General features: G+C 45.6%; 1 protein-coding gene across 2 annotated transcripts in view; it reads right to left on the reverse strand.

The window, feature by feature from the left end:
• The window catches only part of KMT5B (lysine methyltransferase 5B), a 30,862-nt gene extending 18,302 nt beyond the window's left edge, over positions 1-12,560 (reverse strand). The window contains exons 1-3 of one of the 2 annotated variants that reach the window (XM_074884252.1): positions 11,863-12,560; positions 3,716-3,961; positions 2,759-2,906 (exon numbers count right to left, since the gene is read on the reverse strand). In XM_074884252.1, coding sequence (XP_074740353.1) covers positions 2,759-2,906; positions 3,716-3,875 — 308 coding nt within the window. In that variant the 5' untranslated portion in view covers positions 3,876-3,961; positions 11,863-12,560. Of the gene's footprint in view, positions 1-2,758; positions 2,907-3,715; positions 3,962-11,862 lie in introns of those variants that run through there. The other variant, XM_074884257.1, reaches the window with a different exon arrangement.
• Positions 12,561-13,593: the final 1,033 nt, after the last annotated feature.

The following is a 13,593-nucleotide window of genomic DNA, read 5'->3' on the forward strand; positions in this document are numbered from 1 at the left end:
GGAAGTAATAGCTGGTAAAATCAGTTTTGTTTTTACAAAAACGACAGGCATGCAAGACTAAGTAAATCTTACAGCCAGGATAGCCTTTGTCACAAAAGAAAAGGACTGATACAACAGGATTTGTACAAGCAGCAACAAAATCTCTCAAACAGCTATACTTGACAAGATTATACTTCCTAACGTATGGGTGGGGTTTTTTTTAATAACTGCTGACCTGCTATTTTATCGAGGTAAGAGCTACCAATTTGATGAAAGAATGACCGCAGGGCCTGTAAAGAGGGCCAGAAGCTCTGAAAACAACCTGCTTCCTCTTGGAAATCCAAGAGGGTGTAAAAGACATCTAAAGACATTTCCAGAGCTACATTTTAAGCTGTCCATCAAATCCCTGATGACAAGATGATATTTCAGAGGAATACTGGACAAACTCATTGGAGGATCTGATTGCAATCTTTTGAGAACTAGTCTTCAGCTTTTTCAGATATTACTGACTTGACAGCTTACAGAGGTAATAGCCCATTTCCCAAGACAGAGGGCATTCAGGAATTGCAGGACTTTATTTTTATGTGCCCTGGTAAAGTGAATTACAACTCCAGTAAGTGTCATCAGCTTATGCTGGGCTGCTAGTTGCAAAAATACAAACCTCTTATGTGCTTCCAACAGCAAAGCAGAATGCTGGCACAGTCACTTCCACAGTATGTCTTCAAACAAATTGGAACAAGGGAACAGGAAATATTTGCTTGCCATCATAAATGGCTGTTTTATTTTAAGTGCACCTCAATACCCAAACTATGTAACTAATATGACTTCATCACACCAAAGCAGAAGATGCCCAAACATAAGCTGTAAATCTTAATTTCTACTACAACCACGTATTTGGGTATTGGCATCTGGTATTTTGAAAACAGTCTAGTCTTTTCATATTTGCTCCCCCTCCACCCGCTTTCCCTCAAAGCCATACAATGACAATAAATCTCAGGAGCTCTAGAAAGACTACGGCTTACTACATGGAAGGAAGAAGATCTAAGCATCACAGCTACAATAACAAGTACATGTCATCACTGTACTAAAAAGGTAAATAAGAACTATGCTGATGCCTTTAATTCACTGCAACAATAGAAACTCTCTCAATAGGACATTGTGAAAGAGGAAGATGATGTGTTTCTGGTAGAAGTTGTAAGCCTCACCTAAGCATTTCCCATAGTGCTCCAAGATTATTAACTACTGTCCTTGAAGACTGCCTGTAACTGTTCTCCAAGTCTGAGAAAGGAAGAAATACATGATGATAGCCTTTGTGTAGTCTTTTGATTCAAAGCAGTAATTAAAAAAAGGATTTCAGGTGTTGAAAACATATCAGCAGAAAACATTTATGAAAGTAGCTTCTCCAACTATTAAAAAATGAATACATCATTTTCTTAGCAAAAAGCATAAGAATTAACTACCTGTGCATAACCTGTGGACTACCATTCATGCAACAAAACAAAAAGTCTTTTGAGCATATGTATTTAGCTCGATTAACTGCTGGAAATACAAAGACACTCCAAAATGAACAGTAAGAGCATCTACCTAGACACAATGTGCCACTGTAACCAATAGCATGGAAGAAACAGGAAGAACTCAAGCGTTCCTCTTAAAGATGGGATGTTGCATTCTCCAGAAAAAAAGAAAAATCTCTTTAGAGCAAGTCTTCACAGTTATTAGGACCACACTGCTGCAATTTCATCTGCAACTCACGCTGTCAGGTTACACCAGCAACCATTTATGTTACGTGACAACACCAATTAATCTAGCAGTCAGTTCTGAAGCAACCAGCTCGTTATATACATACAAAATCTACTTAACTGATACTCTGGTTATGTGACCATGCTGCACAGGTAAACTGTTCTTTAAAAATAGCCACAGCAACAGTTTGAAGGGTTGAGCAGCCTGTTTCCCATGATGTGCTGCCTGGAAACCCCAGCTCTTATTATTGTACAATAATAAGCACACAGTTCCTGCCCTTAGAAACGTATCATTTGTATATAGCTTCTCCATTAAGCTAGCAACACAAATCTTGTATGCAAACAAAAGCTTAATAGAGATCTATAGAATATACTTATAATCAGCAGTACGTCTATAGAACAGGAAGAAGCATGCAACAACTAAACCCTACAACCACACCGAATTTAGACCAGAAGCATTCAGACAGGTGCGTAACGGTACAAAAGTATGTGCAATTCTGGTAAGCACGTAACCAGTGTGCACATTAATTTATCTTATACATACAGACACGTCTGAGTAGCATTCCTTCAGTGCGGGTCTGCAACAACTTAAGATCAAGCAGCACCAGTGCTGAAGTGCTCAGGAACTATATCTTTGTGATGTTATAAGGAAAAAAAAAAAAAAGCAAGCACCCAGGCACATGAAATAAAAAGTCGAAAAGTCCCCAAATACTAACTTCTGTCTTTGAAATATTTCAAATGACTGATGGCTTAAAACTTGTGATTGGTTAACTGTTTAAGCTACGAAATAGTGTCTATTAACCATCTGTTCTACAGCATAAACACGAGGGCTAAAAGAAAGACCTGATAGCACTGCAAATGCACGCTGCCACAGAGCTCCGAGTTCCAGTCTCACATGCAACACCGTTTTAAAGGCAAAAGCTACTCACAAATTGCCATTTTTTCAGACTTTTGTAAACATGCAAGAAATTCCACAGTTTTGCTCTGATTACATCAACTAAGAAGAGCGATTCTTTTCTAGAAAAATAAAGACAAGTTACCTAGTATTCATTTTGTGTGTCTGAAAACCTAAATAGGGATCAAGAACCAAACTAGTTGCTAGGTCATCGTTTTCACACAGTTCCTTGGCAGACATTCCAGAGGAAGGCACATAACGACTCTGACCCTCAAATCCTGAAGCACCGCTACCTGCAAATAAGAGAGCATAAATTAGATATCATTTAAGGAATGTTACAAAGCCCAGCTATGCTCAGGGACTGACAGCCACAGGTTGGAGACAAAAAAATACAGAACAATTAAGGAAGATTATAACCTATCTGAAGAAGCAGGAGCACAGTTAATTTTTCACTCTTGCTTTTGTTCGTTTCTGTAGCAGCCAATGGAGAAAGTATTTTAGAACATATTTTAGGGGTGTCTTCAAGTAATTTTTTCTTCTCTCTTCCCCATCCCAACCTCAGGCATCTCTCCAGACTACACAGTTCAGTTATACCTGCCTCTGAAGTTTCTGACCTATAAACATGATGAAGCCATGAAAATTTCACACCTGAAAGGACTTATTCTGAATTTGTATTTAGTTGTTCATCCCAGACCAATAGCAAGTGTAAAAAGTCATGTTCCTTAAAACTGTTTCATAATGACTATTGATATATGTGACTTCATTCAAAATGGGGTTTAATTCTACGTGTGCATTCACTAAAAGTTGGGCTAGTCACTCTAATTATGTTATCCACTTCCAACCACATTAGGTCTCACTTAGTGCCAATCATGTATTTTATACTTATACCAGTTCAAAACTAATTTACATCCAGTTATTCTCACTTAAGAGGTTGATATTCCTGAAGCGAGTTAACACATCCAACAAATACAAACGTAATTAGCACTTCTGCTAATAGCTACATGCTGAATGAAGACCTCCTTCATGAATTAAGACAGAAGCCTGACTTGCAAACTGATAGATGAATCACATACAGTGCTCAGCCACATAAACATATACATACATCTGCTCGATCTTCTCTCAACTCCATTTTTGCCCATCTTCGGATTCTCCTTTCCCGCATGCTGCAATTTGTTCTGATTCTGCGCATGGTCATTAGACGACTTGCTTCCACTTCTCCTGCCATTCACCACCATGTTCTTGGATTCTCCCAGCCACTTCATTCCCACAGACAATCTGACTCAGTTGCATTTAGTCACTTTTCAAAAGGCTTGGAGAAGTGGATGAATAATTTCAGTTCCAATTCCAACTGAAAGCAAAACATAAACATGATTAGAACTTACTAGGAAACTGTTTCCAAGACAGAGATTTTAACAAAAAGTTAAAAAAAGGGAGGGTGGGGGGAGATGGTGGTCTACATTTGCATTAGGAAGAAAGAAAAGCAGTTCATTAGCACTAGTACAGGGAACTGTTGCAAGTACAGATATCCACAGCTGAAGTACTGACCTAGAACTCACAACCACATCTGGAAGCAGAGACAGCATTCTAAAGCTGATGAATTGCTAAGGATAATGCAATTTTAAGAGCTGGACTATGCACACATATATACCTATGTATTTATATAGGCACACATACACATGGATAAAAACACGCACAGCTCTGTGACTCCAAAAATGGACTGTTTTCAAATACACACCGAATTAAGATTGTATTTCCTAATAATTAAAACTTGTAACCTTGGAACTCTACAGCAAAGAACAGCATATACAGACATCCTCCAAGAACTAAAGATGAACACAGTTAAAAAAAAAAAACAACAGAAAAAAAAACCCCAACCACAAAACTGAGACCATTTTTTGAACAGGGGGAGGATGTTAAATCTTTATTTAAAAAGCAGAGTTCAAAAACCCCTCAATGATGATTAGAGGACCCAGGCTACTATTTTTACTGTTCCACGTAACCAAAAAATAGTCAAAACACACCTGGCTCAATGGGCCAGTAGTAAGTGGGGTCACAAGTACAGCTGAAATTTTACAGTACATAAATGGCCAGCAAAGCACATGCTAGTTTTTGTCTGCAGCCTCAATGCCTTTTACGTAAATAAGAAAGCTACTAATGCTTTTGTACACAGTTGCATCTCTGTACAACTTGCAGGAAAAAAATCCAACACCAATTTACACAATTATTTTACAATTGCATTTATGCATTAGTAATTCATTTACTTAGTTTTAAATCCTCCTCCTCCCTACTGCTTCCTCATAAAGAAATAAATCATGCCTTTTCTTTTTACTGTAATTAAAAAAAGAGCATTAATGCTCTGCTCACAGCAGATAACAGGCATCAAGTAACAGGCATTTCAATCTGGTGGGAAGAAATTCACAACAAAATAACAGATGTTTTGAAATACTGTCTTCTGTAGAATTACTGCTTTTAATCAGTTAAGAGTAGCAAAATACGGGATTTGTGTTAGACACCTATGTGACCTAGCTACTTAGAGCTACAGCAATATTTATGGCCAGATGATTAGTAACTTAGTTACTTACAGAGATTCAGAAGATTGAGGTATTAGAGAAAAACAGTAGAGGCAAGTGACTTAAGAGATGTATTGGCTCAAACATCTTACTAGAACTATCATCCAGAAATCTACAGATTTTAGAATCTTTTACAAATTGTCACAGAAGGACAGTCAGATTATCGACAAAGTGTTGCAGAATCTACTGAGGAAAAGCTGCCTGAACTACTGCCTCAACATAAAGAAAAAAAAAAAAATGAGGTAAACTATCAGTGGACAAGGGATTTTCCTGCTACCGGTGATAGAAGGGATTGGCTTTGACCTCAAGATTAAAAAGGTTTACACGTCTGTTTTACTGGACCAGCAAGTGTTTACATAGCTCTGTAACAGAGCTGGAACCAAACAGTTTGACGACCAGAATACAGAAGTCACTCTGCATACTGACAGCATTCTTTAGGAAGTTACCAGATACAGCCTTCAGAATACGAACCAGACTGAAAATTTGCTGGGGAAAACCCTAATCATTGCATTTAGCTACACGTAGAAACAGACATTTTTACGTAGTACCTCCAAAAAAAAAAAAAAAAAAAACCTTGGAAATCTTGCAGCTAATTGTCCTCGACAATGCGGGGCTTTTTTTTTTTTTCCTTCATAGAGCTTGCCTGATAGCATACATTTAAAAAGGAAAAAAAACCAATCAAACAACAACATAACAAAACCCCAAAACTGTATTGTTAAGCATCCCACCTGAACTTCTTTCAGAAGACAGCTACCCTGTGAAGATCTGCACTATCACATAAACACTTAATGACAAATTCACTCTTAAACCTCCCTTTCTGCTTCTCAATCAATTTTATGGCTCTACATAAGCTAATTAAACTCTGTTCCTCATTTTTGTACAAGTGGTAATAAAGAGCATTAAAACAGAAACTACATCAAAGACTTCCACTAAATTCAATCTTGGTCTCTTTGTAAACCAGGAGTGAACTACACTCTGGCGTGCTACAGTTCCAGAGCAGTACAGGCAAAGGAAGTCTACCATGAAGTCCCAACTGTAGATGAATGCTGGTATGGAACAATCGGGAGGAAAAACATTCAATATGGTAGTGTTTCTGACAATTAACAGGTACAGTAGCTACACTTCCAGCTGGAAAAAGGCACACTCTGCACAAAGAAGGAAACTGATCTTTCCGAAGTCCAGCTTGGGGAGGGTGAGTACTACCTGTGTGAACACACTTCTGCCTAGCAAATACAGCGATGACTAGGAAAGTATGGCAGCAAAGGTAAGAAGGAACTTGGACACAGAAGAATACCCAAACCATACTAAGCATGAGGAGAAATACTTGCTTTTGCTGCAAAATATATTGATATAGATGACAACAGAAGTGGTCCCCAAGCAAAATCAGATGTCATTTAGTAAAGCCTAGCAAGTATTCTTGTGAAAAATCATTATTTATTTGAGCCTAGCAGCCTAACGAGCAAGAAAACCTTTGTCTCCATCTACTGCTGCCTTTGATTTTCTAATGCCAGCCAAACAACAAACTTGAAGACTGCACGTGTGCTTCTTCAGCCTCTATTCCTTCTCCCAATACACAAATACTGCTATCAAAAGCCAGAACCAACAGACAGGATTCCCTTCCGAGTGAGTATCACAGCTCCTAGTGCCAACAGATAACCTAAAAGAGAGCAAGAGATGCCCCACTCATCACCACCATGTGATCTTCAGATGTGATTTGCTCTCAATACCTTCTACATCAGACTCATGCTGACACGTTCTTTAGAAACGGAGGGAGAAAAGGAAGGGATGAATGCGATCTTCCTATTCAAGAAAAAAATGGAATATACTTAAACATCCGTATACTTAGAAATTCCTGTTAAAGGGCTCCGTCATGAAATAATGTAACATCATGCATGGATCACTTATGACTTCAGGTTTATCTATACTGGTAAGTTTACCAGCACAATTAGGGTTTCCAACAGACCTTTTTTATTTCAAGGTAAATGTCTGCACTGCTGTTTTAACCCTTATATTAAGTATACCACAACTCTTTATAATTATACTCCCTTTCCCAATTCTATCACAGTAGTTTTACAGGCATATTTCCTCAAGTGCCAAAACATAGCTCAATTGCATTTGGCACCTCTCATTGAGGAATTTAGCATTTCATTGCAATGGCACACCCAAAATTGAAAACTCAAGTTTCATTTACCTGGTTCTACATTTATTAAACCTATTAATACACTTTCTGAGCATTATTTACACTTCAGTAACATTTGGAAGCACCAATCAACAACTGAAGCACAAACATGATTAATGCTGTCATCTCCTAAGATACTCACAAAGCCAGATTTATCCAGAAGTGTTTGCCAGACCGATCAAACAGTACCACTCAGATTTATATCACATAAGAAAAGCCTTACCCCTTTTATACTGGGAAGTATAGTAAATCCCTATGAATTTGAGTAAAGAAATTCTGTGGCTGTTAAAATGGATCTCAAAAGCTGTCTGAGCTTCCCAGGTTTTGGGCTCTCATCTGCAAAATCTGTCAATTCAGAAAAGTCTTCTTGTGAGGGGGGAAAAAAGCTGCACAAAACCAAATCAATAAAACCTTAAACCATACAAACATACATCAGTAACCATAAGAAATTCAAGTATCATTTAGTTTAGCCTTCCATAACACAGGTTTTGCATATAAATTTTTATTACTTAAAGGACAGGGACAGCTTCTAAACAGAGGCACTGGATTTTGTTCATCCCTCTCCAGGACACAGGCAAAGACACCAGGATCAGGTTTCCTAACAGGCAGGGTCATCCTCCCCTTTCCCATGGTCTCCAGTACACAGGCAGGCAAAGGACCTCCTTCTAAAATACAGTTTCTTAATTTTTTTTTTTTTTTTTTTTTTTTTTTAAGAACTCAAACATCTAAACCAGTTTTGGTGTTTTGGGTTTTTTTTTTTTTTAAACTAACTATAGCTGCAAAAAAGTCTTCCTCAGACAGTGGCCTAAAGCAAATATAGGACACAAAACCAAAACAAAAGACCCAATGACCACAGCCTCAGCTTTTCCGGACAAATCAACGGTATCAAGAGAAAAGATCTATGTTTCATTAATGATAACTCTAAAAAAAGCAATAGACCTTTGAATTTGGGAAGCAGAGCAAAACTACGCAACCTGTTTTCTACAGGACCACCAGGCTGTAGCTGATTTTGCTACAGCCACCCCATCTGGGTAACAAAAAACCCCACCCACTCCCTAAAAAGCATTCAAGCTTCTAAGAATATGAAAGACTGAGCAAAATCAAAGATGAATGAAAACTTGCACAGCTTTAAGGAGTTATTCAAAACAGCCTAAAACCTTGTTTTGGTTACTGTTTTTGACAGCTCAGACAAGTACCATTAAGCCAGAGAGGAAAGGGAGGTAACAGAATGCTTCTGGCTCACAGACGGAGTGAAGCCAATGCACAGTGTCACTTTAAACAGGAACCTAATGTTCTGTGTTACACTACAAATTATTACTGATGATACTAAAACACAGCAAAACCAGGCATGGAACAGAGGTCTTTGCAGCCACAGAAGGTGACAAGAAAAAAAAAAAAAAAAGGTATTTGGAGTTTACTTTTCCACAATCTGTAGTCAAAGTTGTATCTTAAGGAAAGGTCAGGTGATCCCACAGGACTTCAAATATTCTGGAGTTGAGGCTGCAGTTCCTCAAAGGATAAAAGCTACCCAAGAAGGGCTACTTCAGTCCCACCCCTGCAGATGCTTATTTTAGCCCCTGATTTCACACCCACTTTTGACTTTCTTTGCCCCTGGGATGAACCAGTTCAGTAAATCAAACCACCAGCCAAAAACAAACAAACAAACAAAATTGGTTTTTGAGTGTTACTTTCCAGCTGGTTAGTTCTCTGAATAAGCTCGGTGCAGAATTGGACATGGGCTAAGAGCAGCACGTGGGAGGCTGACTCAGGTCAGTTCAAACTGTTGCAGAAGTGCAGCCCAGGATGCAGGTTTGTGAGAGCACACACGGATCCCAAAGTGACCCAAACCCAGGCTTCAATCCCCCATCAATAGCTCAGTCTGTACATTCCCACTTTCTCTTGTGCCAGTTCTTTTGCAGACACGTGATTTTCGTGTGTCGATTCGGATACTAATCCAAGTACAATGCAGGCACAGAAGCAATAGTGTACCAGCGCAAATGCGTGGCAGAGAGGGAACGCACATACAGAAGCGCTTCAGCAGCTCCTGCCCCTTCTCTACCCCCTGCCCCCCTTCCTCCAGTACGTGCCCTCTCAGGATGAAGCTCAACAACCAGCTGAGCAAAGCACCCTAAAGCCTGCACGATCCCCCCCAACTCACTGCAGCAACCACAGCATTCAGCAGACTCTCAGAGACAATCCACAAGCTCACTGCTTCCAGGAGAGGGAGAACCTCCTCCCTCTCCCTTGCCACACAAACATTTCCACCAATTCCGGAGCTCAGTGGACCTCTACACAATGCAATTTAGCCTCATTAACCCAACGGGGTGAGCGGGGGGGGAGCAGGTAATTTTCTGCTGGTTTAATGTGCTGAGCAGGTTTAGCAAAGGATCCAATGAGCGCTAGAGCACGAGAGAATGTACTGGAGGAGCTGCAGCAGGAGCACTGAAAGGGGAAGGAGAAGCATCAGCACTTGGAACAGTTTAGCTATGGGACTTACACAGGTTCAGCTGAACCCAGCAGCTCAGGGCAGCCCCACCACAGCCGGCACAAACAGCACTACAGTTCAGTGAAGACTTCAAACCAGCGTAACGCCAAAAGCAGCCCTGCAGCCCCCTCGCCTGCTTGTGCCCACTTCCATGCCATCCTCCCTCTGTGCCACCCAAACAACTGCAGAGCCACAAACGTCTGAACCTCGCTGGCTTGAGCCACGGTACAAGAGGATGGTACGGGGTGGGGGGGACGGACGGGACACAAGGTTAGGGACGGGGTCAGGAGCACTTAAGCTGGGACTGCTCCCAAATGCTTTGCATTCTCAAACCACAGCTCTGCATTCACTGGTTAGCAGCAGAACATTACACCTAAGTTATACCTTACACTTACTATGTTAATTTGGGCAACTGTCTGTTGCATTAAAGCACAACGGTGTTTGAAGTGAAAAGAATACTGGGAATTGTAGTCCTGCAATAGGATAGTGCTAACAGAGCAAAGCAAGTATTCAAGAGCCCTGTTCAGTCCTGTTACTGAGCGTACAAGGATACATCATCCCACTCATTCATTTAATGTTAAATGCATTAAGTAATTGCTTTAAATAAGTCTTATTTTCCAGCTTGTGAACCCAAACGGGTATAAAGCGGAGATGCCTGTATGTGTCTATCTGGCTCTAATAACAAAACAGCATGATAAAACAAAAAAATCCCATTTTTCAATCAAGTCAGTCTTGATTTTCTCACACAGTGTTACTTGCAAGGAAGAAGGCTTCAAGAATTCACGACAAAGTTCCTTTTTAATGAAAAGAGAAGAGGATGCATGCACAGCTATAGTGACCAGGTTACGGACACAGGACGTGACTGTGTGAACTTAGTTCTGTAACACATTTTAACCTAACTGATTAAAACCTCACACTATATATTTATAGTTACACTCTTGAACACTCTGATCAGATTGCCATCTCATATGTGCCGCCCTGTGCTGAATTCGACTCACCAGAAAACTACAGCAGGTTATATACTTAAGGTTCTCATACTGCCAACAAAACACCACGTGCTCTCTCTCTCTCGCCCCCCATCTTTACTTTTTCAGAGTAACGCGTTGGAGATAATTTGACTTTAAAGTTTCAGATATAAACGCTAGACAAAGATGTGCTTAACCCCTTCCTTAAAAGCGTATAGTCCGCAATGGGGAAAAAAAAAATAATAAATCAGAACCCCCCCCCCAAGATGTCAGGCGGTTCGATCTAACTGCAGCGAGCTCAGCGCCCGGAATGGTCACTCAGAACGGTACGAACCCGGGTTAAAACCCCGACCAGGGCTCACAGAGGGGAAGCCGTGCCCTGGGGACCACTGACCGCCCGAGCGCCGCCAACTGCCAAGTCCCCTCCAGCTTCCTCCCGAGTTGCCCACACGCCTCCCCTACGCCGAAACTACCGGCGCAAACCCCAGCAACGCCCCAAGGGCGCAGCGGGCGGCGGGGGGGAGCGGGGCCGGCCGGGGAGCGGGGCCGGGCGGCGCCTCGGCGGCCCCGTGCTGCCCCCTAGGGCTCACCGCCCGCCGGCGCCGCCACCAGGCCCGGCCCCGCCGCGGCCCCCCGCCTCCCCCGGCCCTCAGGTGCGGCGGGGAGGCGGCCCCGCCGGCGGACGCCCCTCTCTCCGAGCGGCGGCGGGTCCCCCCCCTCCCCGCAACCACCCTGGAGCGCGGGGGCCGTCTGTCAGCGCCGCCCAAAGCCGCCCTCGCCCTGCCCGAGGCGGCGGCGGACGCCGGCGGCCCCGCACGCTGCCCCCCCCCGCCTCCCCTCGGCCGGCCCGCGGCGGGAGGCACCGGGACCCTTCCCCACGCCCCCCCCCCCCCCAGCTGCGGGGCACAGCCCCGGGCGCCCCCGCCTCACCGCCCGCTGACAGGCTGCCCCTGGCGCCTCCCACGCGCGGGGGCACCCTACTCACAGGGCCCACGCGAGTCGCGACACCCCCCCCCCCCCCCAAAGACACACACACACCCCCCCTCTCACCTCCCGGCTGCTCTCCGCGCTGGGTCCCTCGCCGCCGCCGGCGCTGCCCCAGCCGCCACCGGGGGAAAATGAATCATCAAAGGGAAGGGAGCGAGCGGAAAAAAAGGGGAGGAAGGGGTGGGGGGGGGAAGAAGAGAAGACTGAGAGAGGGAAGGGCGGGGGAGGGGGGAGGAAAATTAAGGAGGGAGGGAAAAAAAAAAAGCAGCGATAGTGATAAAAAATAATTCCGAGTGGGGGGAGGAAAAAAAATGGCGGATTAAAATCCAAGATGGCGGCGCCGAGGGACGAACGGTACAGGGGGGAGGCGACGGGGGAAGCCGCCTAGAGATCCCTCCGCCGAGCCCCGCGAGAAAGAGTCCCCCGGGCTCCCTCGCAGAGACCCCGCGGGGCGGCGGCGAGGACCGGCCGCCGTTGCCGCCGCCTCCTCCTCCTCCTCTCCCTTCTTCTCTGCGGGGAGCCCTCTTTCCGCCGGGCTGCCGAGCCACGCGGGCCGCCGCACCGGCCGCCGCGCTCCGAAGTTTCTTCTTCCTCCCCGGCGAAGACCCGCGACCTCCTCGCCCCGTCCGGGGAGACGCTGCCCGCCCCTGCGCTCCTGGCGGCGGAGGGACACCGCGGCCGGGCGCTGCCTTACGCGCGCCGCCGCGGAAGGATACACCGCTCGAAGGAAACGCCGCCCGCCCCCCCCCCCCCCCCAAGCCTGCGCCGCTCCCCGCCTCCTCCCGCCGGCGCCGCTCACACCGGCGGGCGCAGAGGCAGCCCGCCAGCCCGCCGCCCGCCGCGCCTCGCCCGCGGAGGAGGGACAGCGCGGGCCGCAGCTCCCATGACCGCTCAGCGCGGCGCTGCGGCGGAGGGATTTCGCGAAGACGAAAACAAGGCCCGGGCCGCCCCGCGGCTCGGCCGCCCGGCCGTGTGTGCGGGAAGAAGTTCCGGCCGGCTCACGCGGTGGAGGGATCCCTCCGCCCGGTGCTGCCCTTTAAATGCCAGGGACTCCCCGCCGCGGGGGCGTGTGGCCGCCGTTGCTCCTTCCGCGGGGCGGGCTGAGGCGCCCCGTCCGCCGTGGGGCGCGGGAGGCGGCGGGGCGCTGCGCTGCGCTCCGCCTGAGGGAGCGGCGACCGCGGGGTCAGCGCCTCGGCGAGCTCCCGGCCTGCGGCACCTGCTCCCCCCGCCGCTGCCCGGCAGAGGCATTTAAAAATGGCCTCCGCGGCCTGGAGGGGCTGGGACGGCACCTCCCGCGCCGGGCCGGCGGGGGCAGCGGAGCGGGGCCGCCCCTTCTCCCCACCCGCGTGTCGGGCGTGGGGGCGAGCCGCAGGGTGCTCCCGGGGAGCAGCCCCCACCGAACAAAAGGTGGCTCCGCCGCTGAGGGACCCGCAGAGCCGGGGGGTGGCGAGCGCGAGGCCGCCCCTGAGCAGAAACGGGCTCGGTTAAACGCGTTTGTGGAGAAAAAAAACCCCAAACTTGCTCATGCAATAACCGCTGAACGTTTCTACGTTTGCAGGAGTTGGAAAACTCGAAGGCAAACGTTTTTCTGCTCAAAGTTCAGAAGTTTTATTACGTACTTACAATATTCCGTATTGCCCTTTATGTCTCTTGTCATATGATAGGCTGATTACAGTGCGGACTGCTCTCAAATACAAGTTTCATTTTTATAAATTTACTAGCCGCTTTTAGATTATTGCATTCATTTTAAGGCAACCACAAATGTTTCTAGAAGAGGAGGAGATTTGCCATGAT

The sequence above is a fragment of the Strix uralensis genome, chromosome 15, assembly GCF_047716275.1.
Source record: "Strix uralensis isolate ZFMK-TIS-50842 chromosome 15, bStrUra1, whole genome shotgun sequence".
NCBI lineage: Eukaryota > Metazoa > Chordata > Aves > Strigiformes > Strigidae > Strix > Strix uralensis.